Below are 15,805 nucleotides of genomic sequence, written 5' to 3' on the forward strand. Positions count from 1 at the left end.
GTATTTATATCTTATAGATATTTTATTAAAAAAAAAAAAGAGCAGACGTCACAATGAATAATAGCACAAATTTACTAGTATTTATGTTCACCATAGGAAAAAAAGTGATAGCACTTCTCTGCAAAAAAAAAACCAAACACAGTGAAAAAGATAAATTACATAGTTATCTGTTTCTATCTTGCTAACTAGCTTATAAAGTGAAAAGTAAGATCTATAACTAAAGAAGTTGACATTTAAAAAAAGCTTGTATTCATGTGATGTTTTACAGGTCACAACATCAGTACCTCTCATATATATTATCTCTCATTTTATTTATTTCTTTGCCTTTTGCTTTTTTGTTTTTTTTTTTTTGCTTTTTAAAAAATAATTTATTTTTTATTGAAAAATAATTGCTTTATAGAACTTGGCTGTTTTCTGTCAAACCTCAACATGAATCAGCCATAGGTATACATATATCCCCTCCCTTTTTGAAACTCCCTCCCATCTCCTTCCCCATCCCACCCCTGTAGGTTGATACAGAGCTCCAGTTTGAGTTTCCTGTGTATTGATCACACTTTGGGTCCTTTAAAATAATGAGAAACTATATGATAATATCGGAGAAGGCAATGGCACCCCACTCCAGTACTCTTGCCTGGAAAATCCCATGGACAGAGGAGTCTGGTGGGCTGTAGTCCATGCGGTCGCTAAGAGTCGGGCACGACTGAGCGACTTCACTTTCACTTTTCACTTTCATGCATTGGAGAAGGAAATGGCAACCCACTCCAGTGTTCTTGCCTGGAGGATCCCAGGGATGGGGGAGCCTGGTGGGCTGCCATCTATGGGGTCGCACAGAGTCGGACGCGACTGATGTGACTTAGCAGTAGCAGCATATGATAATATCTTTTAGTATATAGGTATCTATATTTGACTGATGAGGAATTATACCACACTTATATATGTTTACCAAATGCCCTATCTTTATATGCCTTTTGTAAATCTTTACGAAAAGTAATAAAATTATAAAAAGAAGACTTTAATGATATCTACATATTCAGAATCTCCACTCTTAACCTTAGCAAAATATTGTTAACTATTAAGAATTATGGCTTCTGTTCTGTTTTACTTTATTTTAATAAATGATGGTTTATTATTTAGACTTGGGACGTGTTTATCCCGCTGATATCTATCCACTGCAGAAAAATGCAATATAAATTATAAGACAACTATAAATTCCTCAATCTGTACTTCACAAAAAATATGAATTATTATTACCTATCTTTTCATTTCTTCTTTTTTGCAACTTTTCCTTCTGTAGCTAGTGTTTGGCATTTCATTTATTACATATATACTACTTGAAATTTGTAGCTGACAATCGTGCTAAATTAACATTTAAAAATGATTCACGTTTAGAATAATGTTGGGCAAACCATCAAACCCCAAACAGAAATGTCTTCCTTATAAGTAAAACGGAAATAGTTCTTTTGATCTATCTAGCTCACTGCGATTTTGTAAGGTTTTATGAGAAAAGGTATAAAAACATACTGTAAAATCTGTAACACCACCAAGTATTGTTGCTCTTGTTCTATAGCATATTACTCAAATATGTAAGTACATTACTTGATTATATCCTTTATTTTTTAAACAGAGGCTAATGCTTTCTGAAATTCAAGGATGTAAAGATAAACTTTGCGGGGGCATAGTTCATACTGGATGTTCAATGAAATCTAAGTGAAATAAATAAAAATCATCACAGGGATTGTTAGCTATGAGAAGTGACTCACACAGGGAGAAGCTTAGAGTACTGTTTTTCTAAAGCCATCAAAAACAACCTATTAAAAAGTATTAGATAACCAAAGAAGTTCTGCTTTAATAGAGAAAGCCAGATCTTTAAAATAAAGAAAAACAGCTGCCCACTTTGGACAGGGAAAAACTTACACAAAATCTGAGTACAAATGAGGCAGCAGAAAAAAAGTATTAATTTTTCATTGTTTTCTCTAATAAATATAACACTACACACTATCAAACGAACATAACAATCGGTGGTTTTCTCTCTTTATTTATTTTCTTTTTGATGTTTAACTAAATACTTACAGCTGTTGCCTCAATTCAGGTGAATCTTGAGGTGTTCCAAGTTGATTCAGAGTCCTCTGTATTTCCGCAGCTATTATGATAGAAAGTAAATGTATAGTAATTACTACAAACGTTAGGCCATTAGAAATTAAGTTAGAAGTTAACACAAGCAATAGGACAGTTAGAAAAAGACAGGAAAAGCAAAGAGATAAATATAGAAAATATTAGTTGAGAAAAAAAAAATCAATGGTTTATTCAAATCTAATTAGTGACAATGAATTGTGTGGGTACCTTAACATGTGAAACTGTAACTATGATCCAAAAATACTATCTTCTTCCCTATTCCATCACGACATTTGGTATAATGGCACATGGACTGTCACGTAAATTCTACTGGCACAAAAATTGTGAGGAAAATATGATTCACTGGGATATAAAGTGAATGAATTACAGTTAATAAATGAATGAGGAATAACAAAATTAGAATAACCATTTTTCAACTGTCTATGTAATAAGCAAATCAAGCAAGAATCAAAGGATACTAAAACCATGGGAATGCTCACATGACCTTAAATTATCATCACATAGATGTAATTAACTTGGGCTAACTTTATAGAAGATTAATCTGTTGCTTACAACAAATGACCAAATTTAGGATCACCAATCGTACAAACTAGCATTATGAGCCTCCTGACATGATGCAACAAGAAAGTCACAAAATGACCTATGTATTTTTCTTGCCAAAATATTTAACTGGAATCTATGAGCAACAGAGCACACACCACACACAATCATGAGAAAGAAATCAGACCAATCTAGATTATGTGATAATCTACAAAACGACTGATCTGTACTTCTTAAAATATTAATATCACAAAAGAAAAAAATATATAAAAGCAGGAAGCTTTCTAAATTAAAAACACAAAATACTTTTTAAATTAAAAACATAAAATAACACCCAGTATACAATTTTTGACTGGCTTCTGATTCAGGGAAAAAAAATAAATAAAACCTACAAAAACTATTTTTAAAAAGTTGCAGAGACAACCAGAGAAACCTGAATTGAATCTGGAGAGAGAAAGACTAAACAAAAGTTGAAAAATGTTAACAACTGGTGAACCCAGGTAAAGTGTATATAAAAAGAGCACTGTACTATACTTTTACTCTTCTGTAGGTTTTAAATATTTCATGCTGAGTTCCCCACTCAGAAGTCTACCACTGTAATAATAATAATTAAAAACAAGGCTCTTTACAAAGGGGAAGGTTCTAGCTTTATGCATTTATGTACACAAATAAAATGTCAAGCAGAGATAAGTTGAAAAATCCATCTCAAAGAACTTTCACATTTCCAAGAACTAGGGAAGAATGATCCAACCCACCCATTCTTTTTCATTTAAAAGAAGTCGTTTATTTATATAGCTTAAATGCTTTTAAAAAGTCATTGTTTATTTATGGGATCAAGGGAATGATTGTATTCCAAAACACAGGATTACTTTTGTTCACTCAGGATGATGTAATGAATATTGCTTTCAAGTCAAAGATGGAAAATATAAATACTGGAGAGGAAATATATAGCAACTGTTAACCATTCAGCTAGTTACAAAGGAATTTCTTTTTGCTTTTTTTTGGTAATAGATGTTTTCTTTTGTGAGGTGAGAAACTTTGCTGTTTTAAACTTATGGTTGCTTTGTACAATAAGTTATATATTTCCTTCTCAACCTTAGTGGATTCTCCTAGGCTACCTTATAGGGGTTTAAAGCTTTCACTTTTGGAAAAAGTATGCTGGTAAGACAAACTGATGCAGACATTTATCGTTATTTCGAGAGGATTCTTGTCTTTTAAAAAGGCCATGGGAAGTGAAAAAAAAAAAAAATAGACTGCTCAATAAATGACATGAGGAAAACTGACCAACCATTTGGGGGTTAAAACAGAGAACTCAATGTAACCTCATGAAGCAAAATAAATCTGTAAAAAATTAATAATTTAAACATTAAAAATGGAAACTATTAAACTGCTACATAAAACTATAAAAATGTACTTATTACACAATCTTATTTATGATTTTGGCACAGGTACAAAATATTATCCAAGTATAACACAAAACTAAGAACCATGAAGGAAAATATTATCAAACTGGCAAAAAATACACAAAAATTTTAAATGTTATATGAAAAATCTGTATCTTTATTACAAATCCATACAAGTAACATATGTGTGTGTGTACACGGGAGAAAATGCCTGCAGCATATGATAAGTAAAGGGGTTAATATTCTTAATATAGAAAAAAAACTTCTACAAGTTGGAAATATAAAAATAGTCCAATAAAAAAGGTAAAACGTATCATTTTAAAATAATGACAAGCAAATAAACATATGAGAAGTTCAACTTCATTGACAATCAACTTTTCATATATCAGATTGGAAAAAGTCAAGAAAAATAAGTGGATGATAATATAATCATAAGTGAAAGTCTTCATAAAGGTAAAGACATAGGGAGGAATAATATCCATCATGTAGAAAGAATCAGAAATAACTGAGGAAAGGTCAGACAAACCAGTACAAAAGTAGGCCAGGAACAGGACCTTTAATAATATTCACTGAAAACATGAATAGCAAAAAAAAAAGAAGAAAGAAAAAAAGACTGAAAAGTGTCAATCCTAAAAGGATAAATAATTTTAATGCATGAACGCTATATAAAATTGTTTGGCCATTAAAAAGAAATTAAGTAGACATGCTTCTCATAGACCCAGTGGGAGGGAGCCTAAGTCCACCAAATGGTTATTTCCCTGGTTTTTGTAAACAGATACACTCAGCAACCCCAGTCTTCATCCTTTCTCCCTGAGAAAGGACTCATATGCAAAAGAGGACATATCTGGGACCCCAGGGCTTTACATTTCAACAAAACAGAAGACTATCAGCCACACCTCTTCTTGTGCACTGCCCAGAAATGTCAGGAAGACCTGACGAGCTGAGAGCTAGGAAGCCTCTCCTATTTTGCCTGGTTTGTCCAGAGGATGGGGAAGGCAAACATTAAGGATGGGGAAGTAAGGATGGCTAGCACAGGCTTCTTTAAATGGTGACTCCCATTGGGATGCTCCTCAAAATGTGATCTATTTGCTAGAATACATCATCAAAATCGTTAGCGCCTTGTACAAACCTTCTGATACAGTAAACACTTTTTGCTCTAGCCTAAAAAATAGAAAACAAGAGGAGTATGCTTTCAGCTGGATGGGGTAGGCGGCAAGCCTTCAAAGTCTTATCTTAGGGTTATACACCCTCTTTATCACTGTACAACTCAGGTGTCAAGATTATTGATCCTCTCCTCCTACGGGACACTACACTGTAATGTCCAATACACTGCTTACACGTGCTTTTAACATCTGCAAAGTGAGAAGCCACATGTTCTCGTAGGTGCCTTGGAAGGACGGAAGTATGCCAGCAGACAGAAGATAAATTAATGCAGAGACCTGTTTCCTTAGTGAAGAATCTTGGTCCATTGATCTGTATGGATCACTGGTACACTCCTACAGAGTAAATGACAAATTGCTTTTCTTTGCAGTCTCAAATACAAATGGGAAAATACAGCTTAGTGATACTTTTTATGTGGCTCCAATCCATTTTACTGAATGCCCTAAAAGGTTGCTGGCTCTGGCTTCAACTCTCTAACAGAAAAGGCTATTCTGCTAGTTCAAGTGGTGGCACAAGCAGATCTACAACTTGGCTTCAATGACCTGCTTGATCCCATGGTAACTCCAGAACCTGTGCAATTTCAGGGTTCTGTATAAAACTAGTGGCAAGGCTCACTAGGAAAAAAAACAACAGAAGTCCCTTAGATTCATTGAGCAAAATGATGCTCTTTGTCAAGCCAATATTACCCTTTTGAGGAATAGTTCTAGTCTTACTACTGATTCTTGGATAAAAAGTAAACAGTGATATACCAGGTGACCCAGTGACTTGAGTTGTCTGCTACATATTAGGTGTTATGTTATCTTGTTGATAGGTTCTTCCTTGGTGGCTCAGTCAGTAAAGAATCTGCCTGCAATGCAGAAGACCTGGGTTTGATTCCTGGGTCGGGAAGATCCCCTGGAGGAAGACATGACTACCCACTCCAGTATTCTCGCCTAGAGAATTCCATGGGCAGATGAGCCTGGTGGGTTACGGTCTGGGGGGTTGCAAAGAGTCGGACACGACTGAGTGACAAACACTTTCACTATCTTGTTGGTGTATCTCTTTCTAGATTTTTTATGTTAGTCTGCCTGCCTCACTCCAGCTTCTGCAGCAGTTGTTCAGTGGAATAAACAACCAGCAATGGTTTAAGAATTAAAAACTACATACAAGCTTTGCCAACATGGACTTCCCTTTCCTCAGATTAACATGATTACCAACAATGCCATACCATTTTGCAGCCAACAGCAATCAAAAGTAAATATACAATGTGGCACCATTCTTGGGGGTTACGAGCCAGTCACGCAGCGGCAAGACGATTAGAGCCCTTCCATCTTGGCGGAGGTAGAGCTTTATATTGACTGAAATTGCAACACTATGGATTTTGTATACTTCTTCTACTGCCCTCCCCCCATGATCCCACCAGCTTCTGAATCCATGTATCAATCACAACCATTCTACCCACCAGTGCTCCTGATCAAGACACTCAATTTAACAGAGGAAATATATATATATATACACAGAGCTTCCAAAGACCAAGAATTCCTTGGTCTGCCAGTACTCCTTTATCTGGAAGCTGCTGGATTTCTAGAATGTCTAATGGCCCTTTGAAGACCCAATTATGGTGTCACCTGAAAGACAGCATCTTGGGAAGCTGGAGTGCAATCCCACGGGACCTTTACGCTCGCAAAGACCCACTGCACTCTGGCGTTGCTTCACCCATATCCACAAAGAAAACTCAGATTTAGGACCTAAAGTGTGAAAGTGAAGAGAAATAGTTCACACTGACATCTAATCACCCGTTTGCAAACTTTCTTCCATCCCTTGGGATGATTTAGAGACAATATTCACGTAAGGAGTGTAACGGGGCTCCACCTGAGCGGAGGCTGAGAGTACATGGGCCCACTTGGGGCCAGGGTGGTACAGTGTCCACTGAGGTCATTACCAAGGGGAAGTAAAAGTGTGCCCAGGGCAAGGTCAGAGGGAGAGGTGTAAACAAACCTTGGGAGACGAGCCGGAGGGAACTAGCTAATACTGTCGTCTTCAATCAGAAAAGTTAGTGTGATCTAACACGTGAGCAGGAGCAACAATGATCTGGGTTTGAAAGTCTGGGATACGGTACAGCCGAGGTACAAAAAGAAGGTAAGAGGAACACGGAATAGCTCTTCAGGAGAAAAGGATTAATAGAAACTGCAGGCTTATTTCCAGCCATTAAGCAGCAGACTACAGCACCTGTCAATATTTTCCTCCTTGCTCTGTAATGTAGATGCTTAGATATTTTAACTATTTGTCCCCTTCCCTATCTCTATCCTCCACTGTTTCATAGGGGCATGTTGTTAGCAGTTACACTTAAACTCTGGTCCACAGACACAGACTAAGGAAATACCATGACCCTCATCTTGCTGAATCAGAGGAGGAATAGACTGAAAATCACCAAACAGACCTGGCAACGGAAGCAGGAAATAAACACGTCTTGGTTTTACCTGTCAGTGGAGATGGGAGAGGAGGTCGGGTTGTATGAGCAACAGCAGCACCGTGCTAAATGGGGCTTTTTAATATTTTCAAGCTTAAATATGAAAAAAAAAGGAGAAATATGTTCATTATAGAAAACAAAAGAGATGAATTATAATGGATATTTTTGGCCATCTGATACCCCAAATTCTTATGACACTGGATCTTTTTGGTTTATAATATCACCACTGGGAAGTATCATTACAGAACCAGTCCTTAGAGGGAACAAACTGGACAGTACAGTCACAAAACCATTCTGAGTCCTTGAGCTTTGCTGACCTCCATTATGAGTAATGCAGGTGATTAATAATGACAGAGTCCCAGCAACAATCACAAAAAAAGAAAGACCAGATTCATAAAACTAGCTTAGCTACTTGTAATCAAAATCTAGACTGACTTAATGCTATTGAGGTTCCATAAATACTAAAGTTGCTTACAAGTCAAATGCTTTAGCTGACAACTTTCTTTTCACTCTAAAACAATAATTTGAATAATACACTATCTCATAAATGAAGTTTCTTAGAAAGGCAACCATTCAGCTTTGCCTAATAGAGTGCATTTAATTAACTGAGTCCTCGATGTTTTTCATGAATGCAAACGTGAAACAAGGCCTCTTACACTGAAGCAGTATGCAATCTAGAAAAGGAGGGGGAAAAGTATCAATACATAGTATAAATGCTCTAATAATGTTTCAAACAAGGACCTATGTATAGGCATTCTGCTGCTGCTGTTAAGTCACTTTAGTCATGTCTGACTCTGTGCGACCCCATAGACAGCAGCCCACCAGGCTCCACCGTCCCTGGGATTCTCCAGGCAAGAACACTGGAGTGGGTTGCCATTTCCTTCTCCAGTGCAAGGAAGTGAAAAGTGAAAGTGAAGTCTCTCAGTCGTGTCTGACTCTTAGCGACCCCATGGACTGCAGCCTACCAGGCTCCTCCATCCACGGGATTTTCCAGGCAAGAGGACTGGACTGGGGTGCCATTGCCTTCTCCGCCTTCTACTGAAGGACAATCCAAAAAGCCTTAGTGGAGGAGGCATTTGTATTATTTTTGAAGTGCAGGATACCAGACACTTTACTTTGGAGATTTGAACCTCGATATCACACTTAAGACGTTTCTTGAAATGTTCAGATTACCAACTGGTTCCCCCAACCACAAGGGTAAATAAACTCCTTAAAGGAGAGAACTAGGTATTCATTGTTCATTATCAGATCTCTTGCATCTACCATATTGTGGACACTCAATGAATATTTTCAAACTGAGCCACAAAAGATCATCAGAAAGACTGAATCTTATAGAAGAAGTCTTACGTATTTCTAAAACACAAGGCATATATAAGAAGAAAGTTAAGAGAGGTAGGTATGTTCCTTTATTATTCATTCATTCAATTATTCATTCATTCAACATGGTCTGGGTACCTACTATCCACCAGGATTTCTGGACAGCAACAATCATTCCTGTTTCTTTAATCTGTACAGCTCTAAACTTGAGGAGCAGGCTTCCTAGGTGCCACAGTGGTGAAGAATCCACCTGCCAATGCAGGAGACGCATGAAATGCAGGTTTGATCCCTGGGTGGGGAAGATCCCCTGGAGGAGAAAATGGCAACAGGCTCCACCATTCTTGTCTGGAAAATTCCACGGAGAGAGGAGCCTGGCAGGCTACAGTCTATGGGGTCGCAAAGAGTCAGACATGACTGAGTGACTAAGCACCCAAACGTGAGGAACAAGTGAAGGGATCCTCTGATCAGGTGATGAAGAGCCTACGGAAACGCACATCTGAAATTACTGAATCAAATTTAGGAGAAATATTATATGGTACTAGTCCAATTTTATTATACACATGAAGCTGAAAACCAGACAGAATAACTGATTTGTTCAAGAAAATATGGCTATTTTTAAGTAGAAGAGCTGGGATTATAATGTAGATGTCTTCGTTTCTAAAACAGTATTTTTCAGAGTGCTAAAAGGGCTAAGAGTAAAAGACTTTTAAAAAGATTATTTCATAATCCAGGTATGATAGCTACCAAAGCAAAGACAGGAAAAATACGTGTGCAAAATTGAAGCAGTTGATCTGAGACACTCTGGTGTTTCAAGTGGTGTTCAAAGTACATTTCAAGGCCTACCACGGACCACAGGCAGCCTTCTGCCCTGCTGAAGCTGATAAGGAAATAAACACCTGTCCGTTCTTCAGGCCGTATGAGCAAGATTCCATAGACATCACGTTATATACGACCAGCATCACCCTCTTACATCAGTGTCAGCCACATATGGCCTGTGGGGGCTTTCAGCCTCGTTTTATGCAGCCCTTCAGCTAAGAATGGTTGTTACATTTTGAAAAGGTTAACAAAAACCAAAACAACGGTGATGAATACACAAGAGACTGTATGTGTGCTGCAAAGCCTAAAATGTGACTATTGGGCCATTTATAGTAAAAACAGGCTGATCCTTGTCCTAAATTAGCAAAAATTACTAAAACTTTGTAATCATAACTGAGTTCAGTATGGTACTTGAGTGTACTAAGTACAGACTATGTTACTAAGTCTGTTCCACACAAAACTGAGCAGTACTGCAAGTCTTCCACTGAGCTACATGTATCAGAAGCTGAATTTCTGCGATTTTCAGAAAGACTACGCCAGCCTTACAGCAGAAAGTGAAGAGGAACTAAAGAGCCTCTTGATGAAGGCGAAAGAGGAGAGTGAAAAAGCCAGCTTAAAACTCAACATTCAAAAAACTAAGGTCATGGCATCTGGTCCCATCACTTCATGCAAATAGATGGGGAAACAGAGGAAACAGTGACAGACTTTATCTTCTTGGGCTCCAAAATCACTGCAGATGGTGACTGCAGCCATGAAATTAAAAGACGCTTGGTCCTTGGAAGAAAAGCTATGACAAACCTGGACAGCATATTAAAAAGCAGAGACATTACTTCGCCAACAAAGGTCCATAGAGTCAAAGCTATGATTCTTCCAGTAATCATGTACAGATGTGAGAGTTGGACCATAAAGAAGGTTAAGTGCTGAAGAATTGATGCTTCTGAACTGCGGTGTTGGAGAAGACTCTTGAGAGTCCCTTGGACAGCAAGGAGATCAAACCAGTCCATCCTAAAGGAAATCAGTCCTGAATATTCATTGGAAGAACTGATGCTAAAGCTGAAACTCCAATATTCTGGCCACCTGATGCAAACAGCTGACTCATTAGAAAAGACCTTGATGCTGGGAAAGACTGAAGGCAGAAGGAGGGGACAGCAGAGGACAAGATGGTTGGATGACATCACCGACTCAATGAACATGAGTTTGAGCAAGTTCCAGGAGATGGTGAAGGACAGGGAAACCTGGCGAGCTACAGCCCACGGGTCGCAAAAAGTTGGACATGACTTGAGAGACTGAACAACAACAAACCGATACCGATTCATTAAAGGCTCTGGTTTGTGTCAGCTATTATTTTTAACTGCTACTCTTCTGACATTGATTTAGAAACAATTATGGTTACTTTTTCATTTTACTGGATGAACATTTTTGCAGGGTAACTGATGTATCGTTACCATTTTATTACTCTCCAGTTTCTGACTATCTCCTAGTTTTAGGATGGTGGCTCATGTGATCTTTTGCCTTACTCATGTAGACATGTTCAAAAATGTTTACAAAAAAGTGCCTTAGAGACAGAGAGACAAAAAAGCTTTCTAGGTAGGTGACAAACAGGATAGTGATCTAAAATAATTGATAATCATTCCTAGCTTCTTCTAAGTCATGTCTAGTAGGTTTTGTTTCATTACCTTGCCTGGGGCATTGTGAATTTTTGAAGGAGTCATATTCATTTTTACTGGCAAATGTCTAATTTGAAAGAAAAAAAAAAAAACCCTTGTGAAAAATGAAAATTAAGAAATTAATTCTTTCCATAACCATAAACAGTTACTTGAAGAAAAACTCACCTAATACACTGAGATAGGATTAAATCAAGATGCACCACTACAAGAATACAATGAACAAATTATTTTTGCATTATTGACAACCTACAACAATTTGCTACTACTAGAGAGGTAACATTAAAGTATATTACATTTTCCATAACACAAGGAGAACACCATTTCACACACATTCAGGAAAAGTTCATTATTATTTATACAGAACTCAAACCGTGCCCTTTCTGCCTCTTCCTTCTTCTCTGTACCAAACACCCACTGTGTTCCGTAAGAGTCTGCTGCCATCTAGCGGATGACCTAAGGAAAAAAACTGCTTCATAGCAAAGTTTTTTATTTTTATTTTTTTCTGTCCGTACAACTGTAGGCAGCAGTTGCTATGAGAGACTGTGTACTATTTCCACCTGTCAGAGTTCCCAGGGGACCAGGGAGGACGTGACCAGTGAGTGTAGCCAGGCTTCGGGGACACCCCGAGTCAGCCCTAAGAGACACACAGACCACCTTCAAAGAAATGTCTCCAAATAATGGAGAACAGAATACAACCACCTGCTCTTTCAGCACAAAATAGCTCTGTTGCTCAATCCAAAATAACTCAGTTGAAACTGTCAATCGTGGAAAAAAATAACGGTTGTTAAAACACGTGGGCAAGTGGTTTAGAGATTCTGACTCAAGTCTCACCCACATCACACAGAGGAAGTCAAGTTTAACACTGACCAGTGAGTAGTCTGGGAGCCAGACAGCTTGATTTGGAAACCTGACCTCACTCCTTCCTGGCTGCTGACCTTGGGCAACTGACCTCATCTCTCCAAGCTATAACTGCCTCACAGTCAAGTGGAGGGAAAATCACCTCTTCCTCAGTCATCATGAACTTCAACTCGGGGCAATGTACGTTAAGGGCTTTGTACTGGAAACAGAAAGAGCTTACTAAATGAGAGAGAATAGTATGAAGAGACTTAATGTTTTTCTTCTGGAAGTCACAGATGAGCACGTGGCCAGCCATCGGAAGTTGACAATGACCAGTTAGGAGCAATCATTGAAGGTGATGTTCTTACAACAAGATGAAGAAGAAGAATATTCTTATTAACATATATTAACTAACATGAAACATGCTATAGGAGGGTGTTGAAATCTAATAAACTCTGATAAAGTTATGAGAATTGTAGAGATAATGACACATATAAATCAAGACAAGGTAGTTATAACCCCCAATTAGGAAGGAAGTCAGCTATTGCCTGACAGTGACCATGTCTAGCAGTTACACACAAGTGAGAAACTGAACTATTGATAGGAAAAAACCCACCTAAATATTAAACAAACTCTCAATAAAAACAAACTGTTTTAGCCTCCAGGCTTTCCTCATCTGTCAAACCGTCTATTTTAAAGGGTGGTTTTAAGCATCAATATTATAGAAGATGGTATATGTAAAAACATTGCAGAATGGCATAGATTTCTACTAGGTTGGTGCAGAAGTAATTGTGGTTTTGCATTGGTGAACTTTGCTGTTTGATATTGGAATACACTCTTAAATAAATGTGGTTATGTTACATATTATTTTAATGGCCATTTATTGCTTTGTGCTTTTTTGCTAATGCATTACTTGCTGTTTACTTTATATTTATTTTTCAGTTCAGCTCAGTTGTGTATGACTCTTTGTGAGACCCCATGGACTGCAGCATGCTAGGCCTCCCTGTCCATCACCAACTCCTGGAGTTTACTCAAACTCATGTCCATTGAGTTGGTGATGTCATTCAATCATCTCAAAGTCTAAGAGCAAATTCAAGCAATTTTTTTATTCAAGTTCAAAATGGGTCGTAATGCAGTGGAGACAACTTGCAACATCAACAATCTGGCCCATGAACTGCTAATGAACATACAGTGCAGTGATGGTTCGGGAAGTTTCTCAAAGGAGACGAAAGCCTTGAAGATGAGCACAGTGGCCAGCCATCAGAAGTTGACAATGACCAATTAAGAGCAATCATCAAAGGTGATGCTCTTAGAACTACATGAGAAGTTGCAGAAGAACTCAGCATCTACATTCTACAGTCACTCGGCATTCAAAGCAAACTGAAAAAGTGAAAAAGCTCTCTACGTGGGTTCCTCATAAGCTGATTGCAAATCAAAGAAATCATCATTTTGAAGTGCTGTCTTCTCTTACTCAACAACAATGAACCATTTCTCAATCTGATTGTGAGGTGTGGCAAAAAATGGATTTTACACAACAGCCAGCGATGACCAGCTAAGTAGCTGGGCCGAGAAGAAGCTACAAAAAACGTCCCAAAGCCAAACTTGCACCAAAAAAGTCATGGTCATTGTTTGGTGGTCTGCTTCCTGGCTGACCCACTACAGCTTTCTGAATCCCGGTGAAACTATTACCTCTGAGAAGTGTTCTCAGCAAATCGATGAGATGCACCGAAAAATGCAACGCCTTCAGCCAGTACTGGTCCACAGAAAGGGCCCAATTCTTCTCCACAACAATGTCCGACCACACATTGCACAACCAACACTTTAAAAGTTGAACGAATTGGGCTACGAGGTTTTGCCTCATCCGCCACATTCACCTGACCTCTCTCATCAACCGACTACCAATTCTTCAGGCATCTCAACAACTTTTTGCAGGGAAAATGCTTTCACAACCAGCAGGATGCAGAAAACGCTTTCCAAGAGTTTGCTGAATCCTGAAGCATGAATTTTTATGCTACAGGAATATACAAACTTATTTCTCAAATAAGCAAGAAGGGGTTGATTGTAATGGTTCCTATTCTGATTAATACAGATGTGTTTGAGCCTAGTTATAACTGCAAGGAGATCCAACCAGTCAATCCTAAAGGAAATCAGTCCTGAATCTTCATTGGAAGGACTGATGCTGAGGCTGAAACTCCAATACTTTGGCCACCTGATGGAAAGAACTGACTCACTGGAAAAGACCCTGATGCTGGGAAAGATTGAAGGCAGGAGGAGAAGGGGATGACAGAGTGTGAGATGGTTGGATGGCATCACCGACTCAATGGACATGAGTTTGAGTAAGCTTTGGGAGTTGGTGATGACCAGGGAAGCCTGGCGTGCTGCAGTCTGTGGGGTCACAAAGAGTCGAACATGACTAAGTGACTGAACTGAACACATAATGATTTAAAATTCACAGTCTGAAACCGCATTACTTTTGTACCAACCTAGTAAAAGAACACAAGATGCTATTACTGGTAACTTTACGATAATCAGAGTTAGAATCAGTAGGTTGGGCTAATCATTACACGGTACAAGGTGCATAAGATAACATACCATGAGAAAATACCTGTATCAGCTGGTTGAAAGTAGGTCTGAACACAAAAAGGTTTGAAGAGGAAAAAAAAAAAAAAATCAAGTGACCTAGGTTTATTTTCGTATACCAGGAAAAACCAAGAAAACTATACTGTAATTCTAAAAAGCACATGGCAAGTAGAAAAACTCGTTAGAAAATCTGAAAGAAAACTACTGAAATAATTATGGGCTTTTCCCCCAATATGTTGTCTTGTGACCTGAACAGGGAGCTTATCGTCTTCATGAGTGAAAGAACTGACGTGCAGGGCGGGGAGGACAATGAAGGATCTTCTAAAGAACGAGTCTTGAGCTGAGACGCTGAAGGTGAATGCCTGTGTGGCCGGGGCCAAGGCCTCTGCTTTACTGTGCTCTCCCTCCTGAGACTCCAACACCCCCAGGCAAGTCCTGCTTCCACCAAGCAGTCTCCCAACAGGAACACATTTAAATTCCTCATTGCTTTTCTTCCCAGATATTTCAAGAAAGGCACACAGTGTAACAAAGTCGCAATTTCAGGCACTTTCAAGCTCCTGCAGGCTAACAAAAAGTTAAATCTCAAGTCATGGGTCTTAAAAATGAACAAAGTACAAAAACGCAAGTCATCTGCAAACTGTATGTGAACAGTACTTTGGAATTCGAAGGTGGCCAGAACACTGCAAGCTCTGACTTAGCAAAGATGTTCAGATCTAACATTTTGTCACGTTGGGCCTGCCCAGCTGACCTGCTTGGGGGGAGTCTAGAATCAGGAGTTAACAGAGGCCCAGAGCAGGACGCGGCCCCTTGAGAGGGTGGTCTGTGTACTCAGCTAACACAGTGGGGGCTTGCCAGCGGGGAAGCCTGAATTCCTGATGAGTTTTAGTTGCAACACCCTGCTA

At 38.6% G+C, this 15,805-nt stretch overlaps 1 protein-coding gene across 2 annotated transcripts in view; it reads right to left on the minus strand.

Annotated features, from left to right (window-relative positions):
• The window catches only part of STX7 (syntaxin 7), a 54,369-nt gene that overhangs the window by 12,254 nt on the left and 26,310 nt on the right, over positions 1-15,805 (minus strand). For both annotated transcript variants that reach the window (XM_061130389.1, XM_061130388.1), the window contains one exon: positions 2,071-2,140. In XM_061130389.1, coding sequence (XP_060986372.1) covers positions 2,071-2,140 — 70 coding nt within the window. The remainder of the gene's footprint in view (positions 1-2,070; positions 2,141-15,805) is intronic.

This window comes from Dama dama, chromosome 26, assembly GCF_033118175.1.
Source record: "Dama dama isolate Ldn47 chromosome 26, ASM3311817v1, whole genome shotgun sequence".
Lineage (NCBI taxonomy): Eukaryota > Metazoa > Chordata > Mammalia > Artiodactyla > Cervidae > Dama > Dama dama.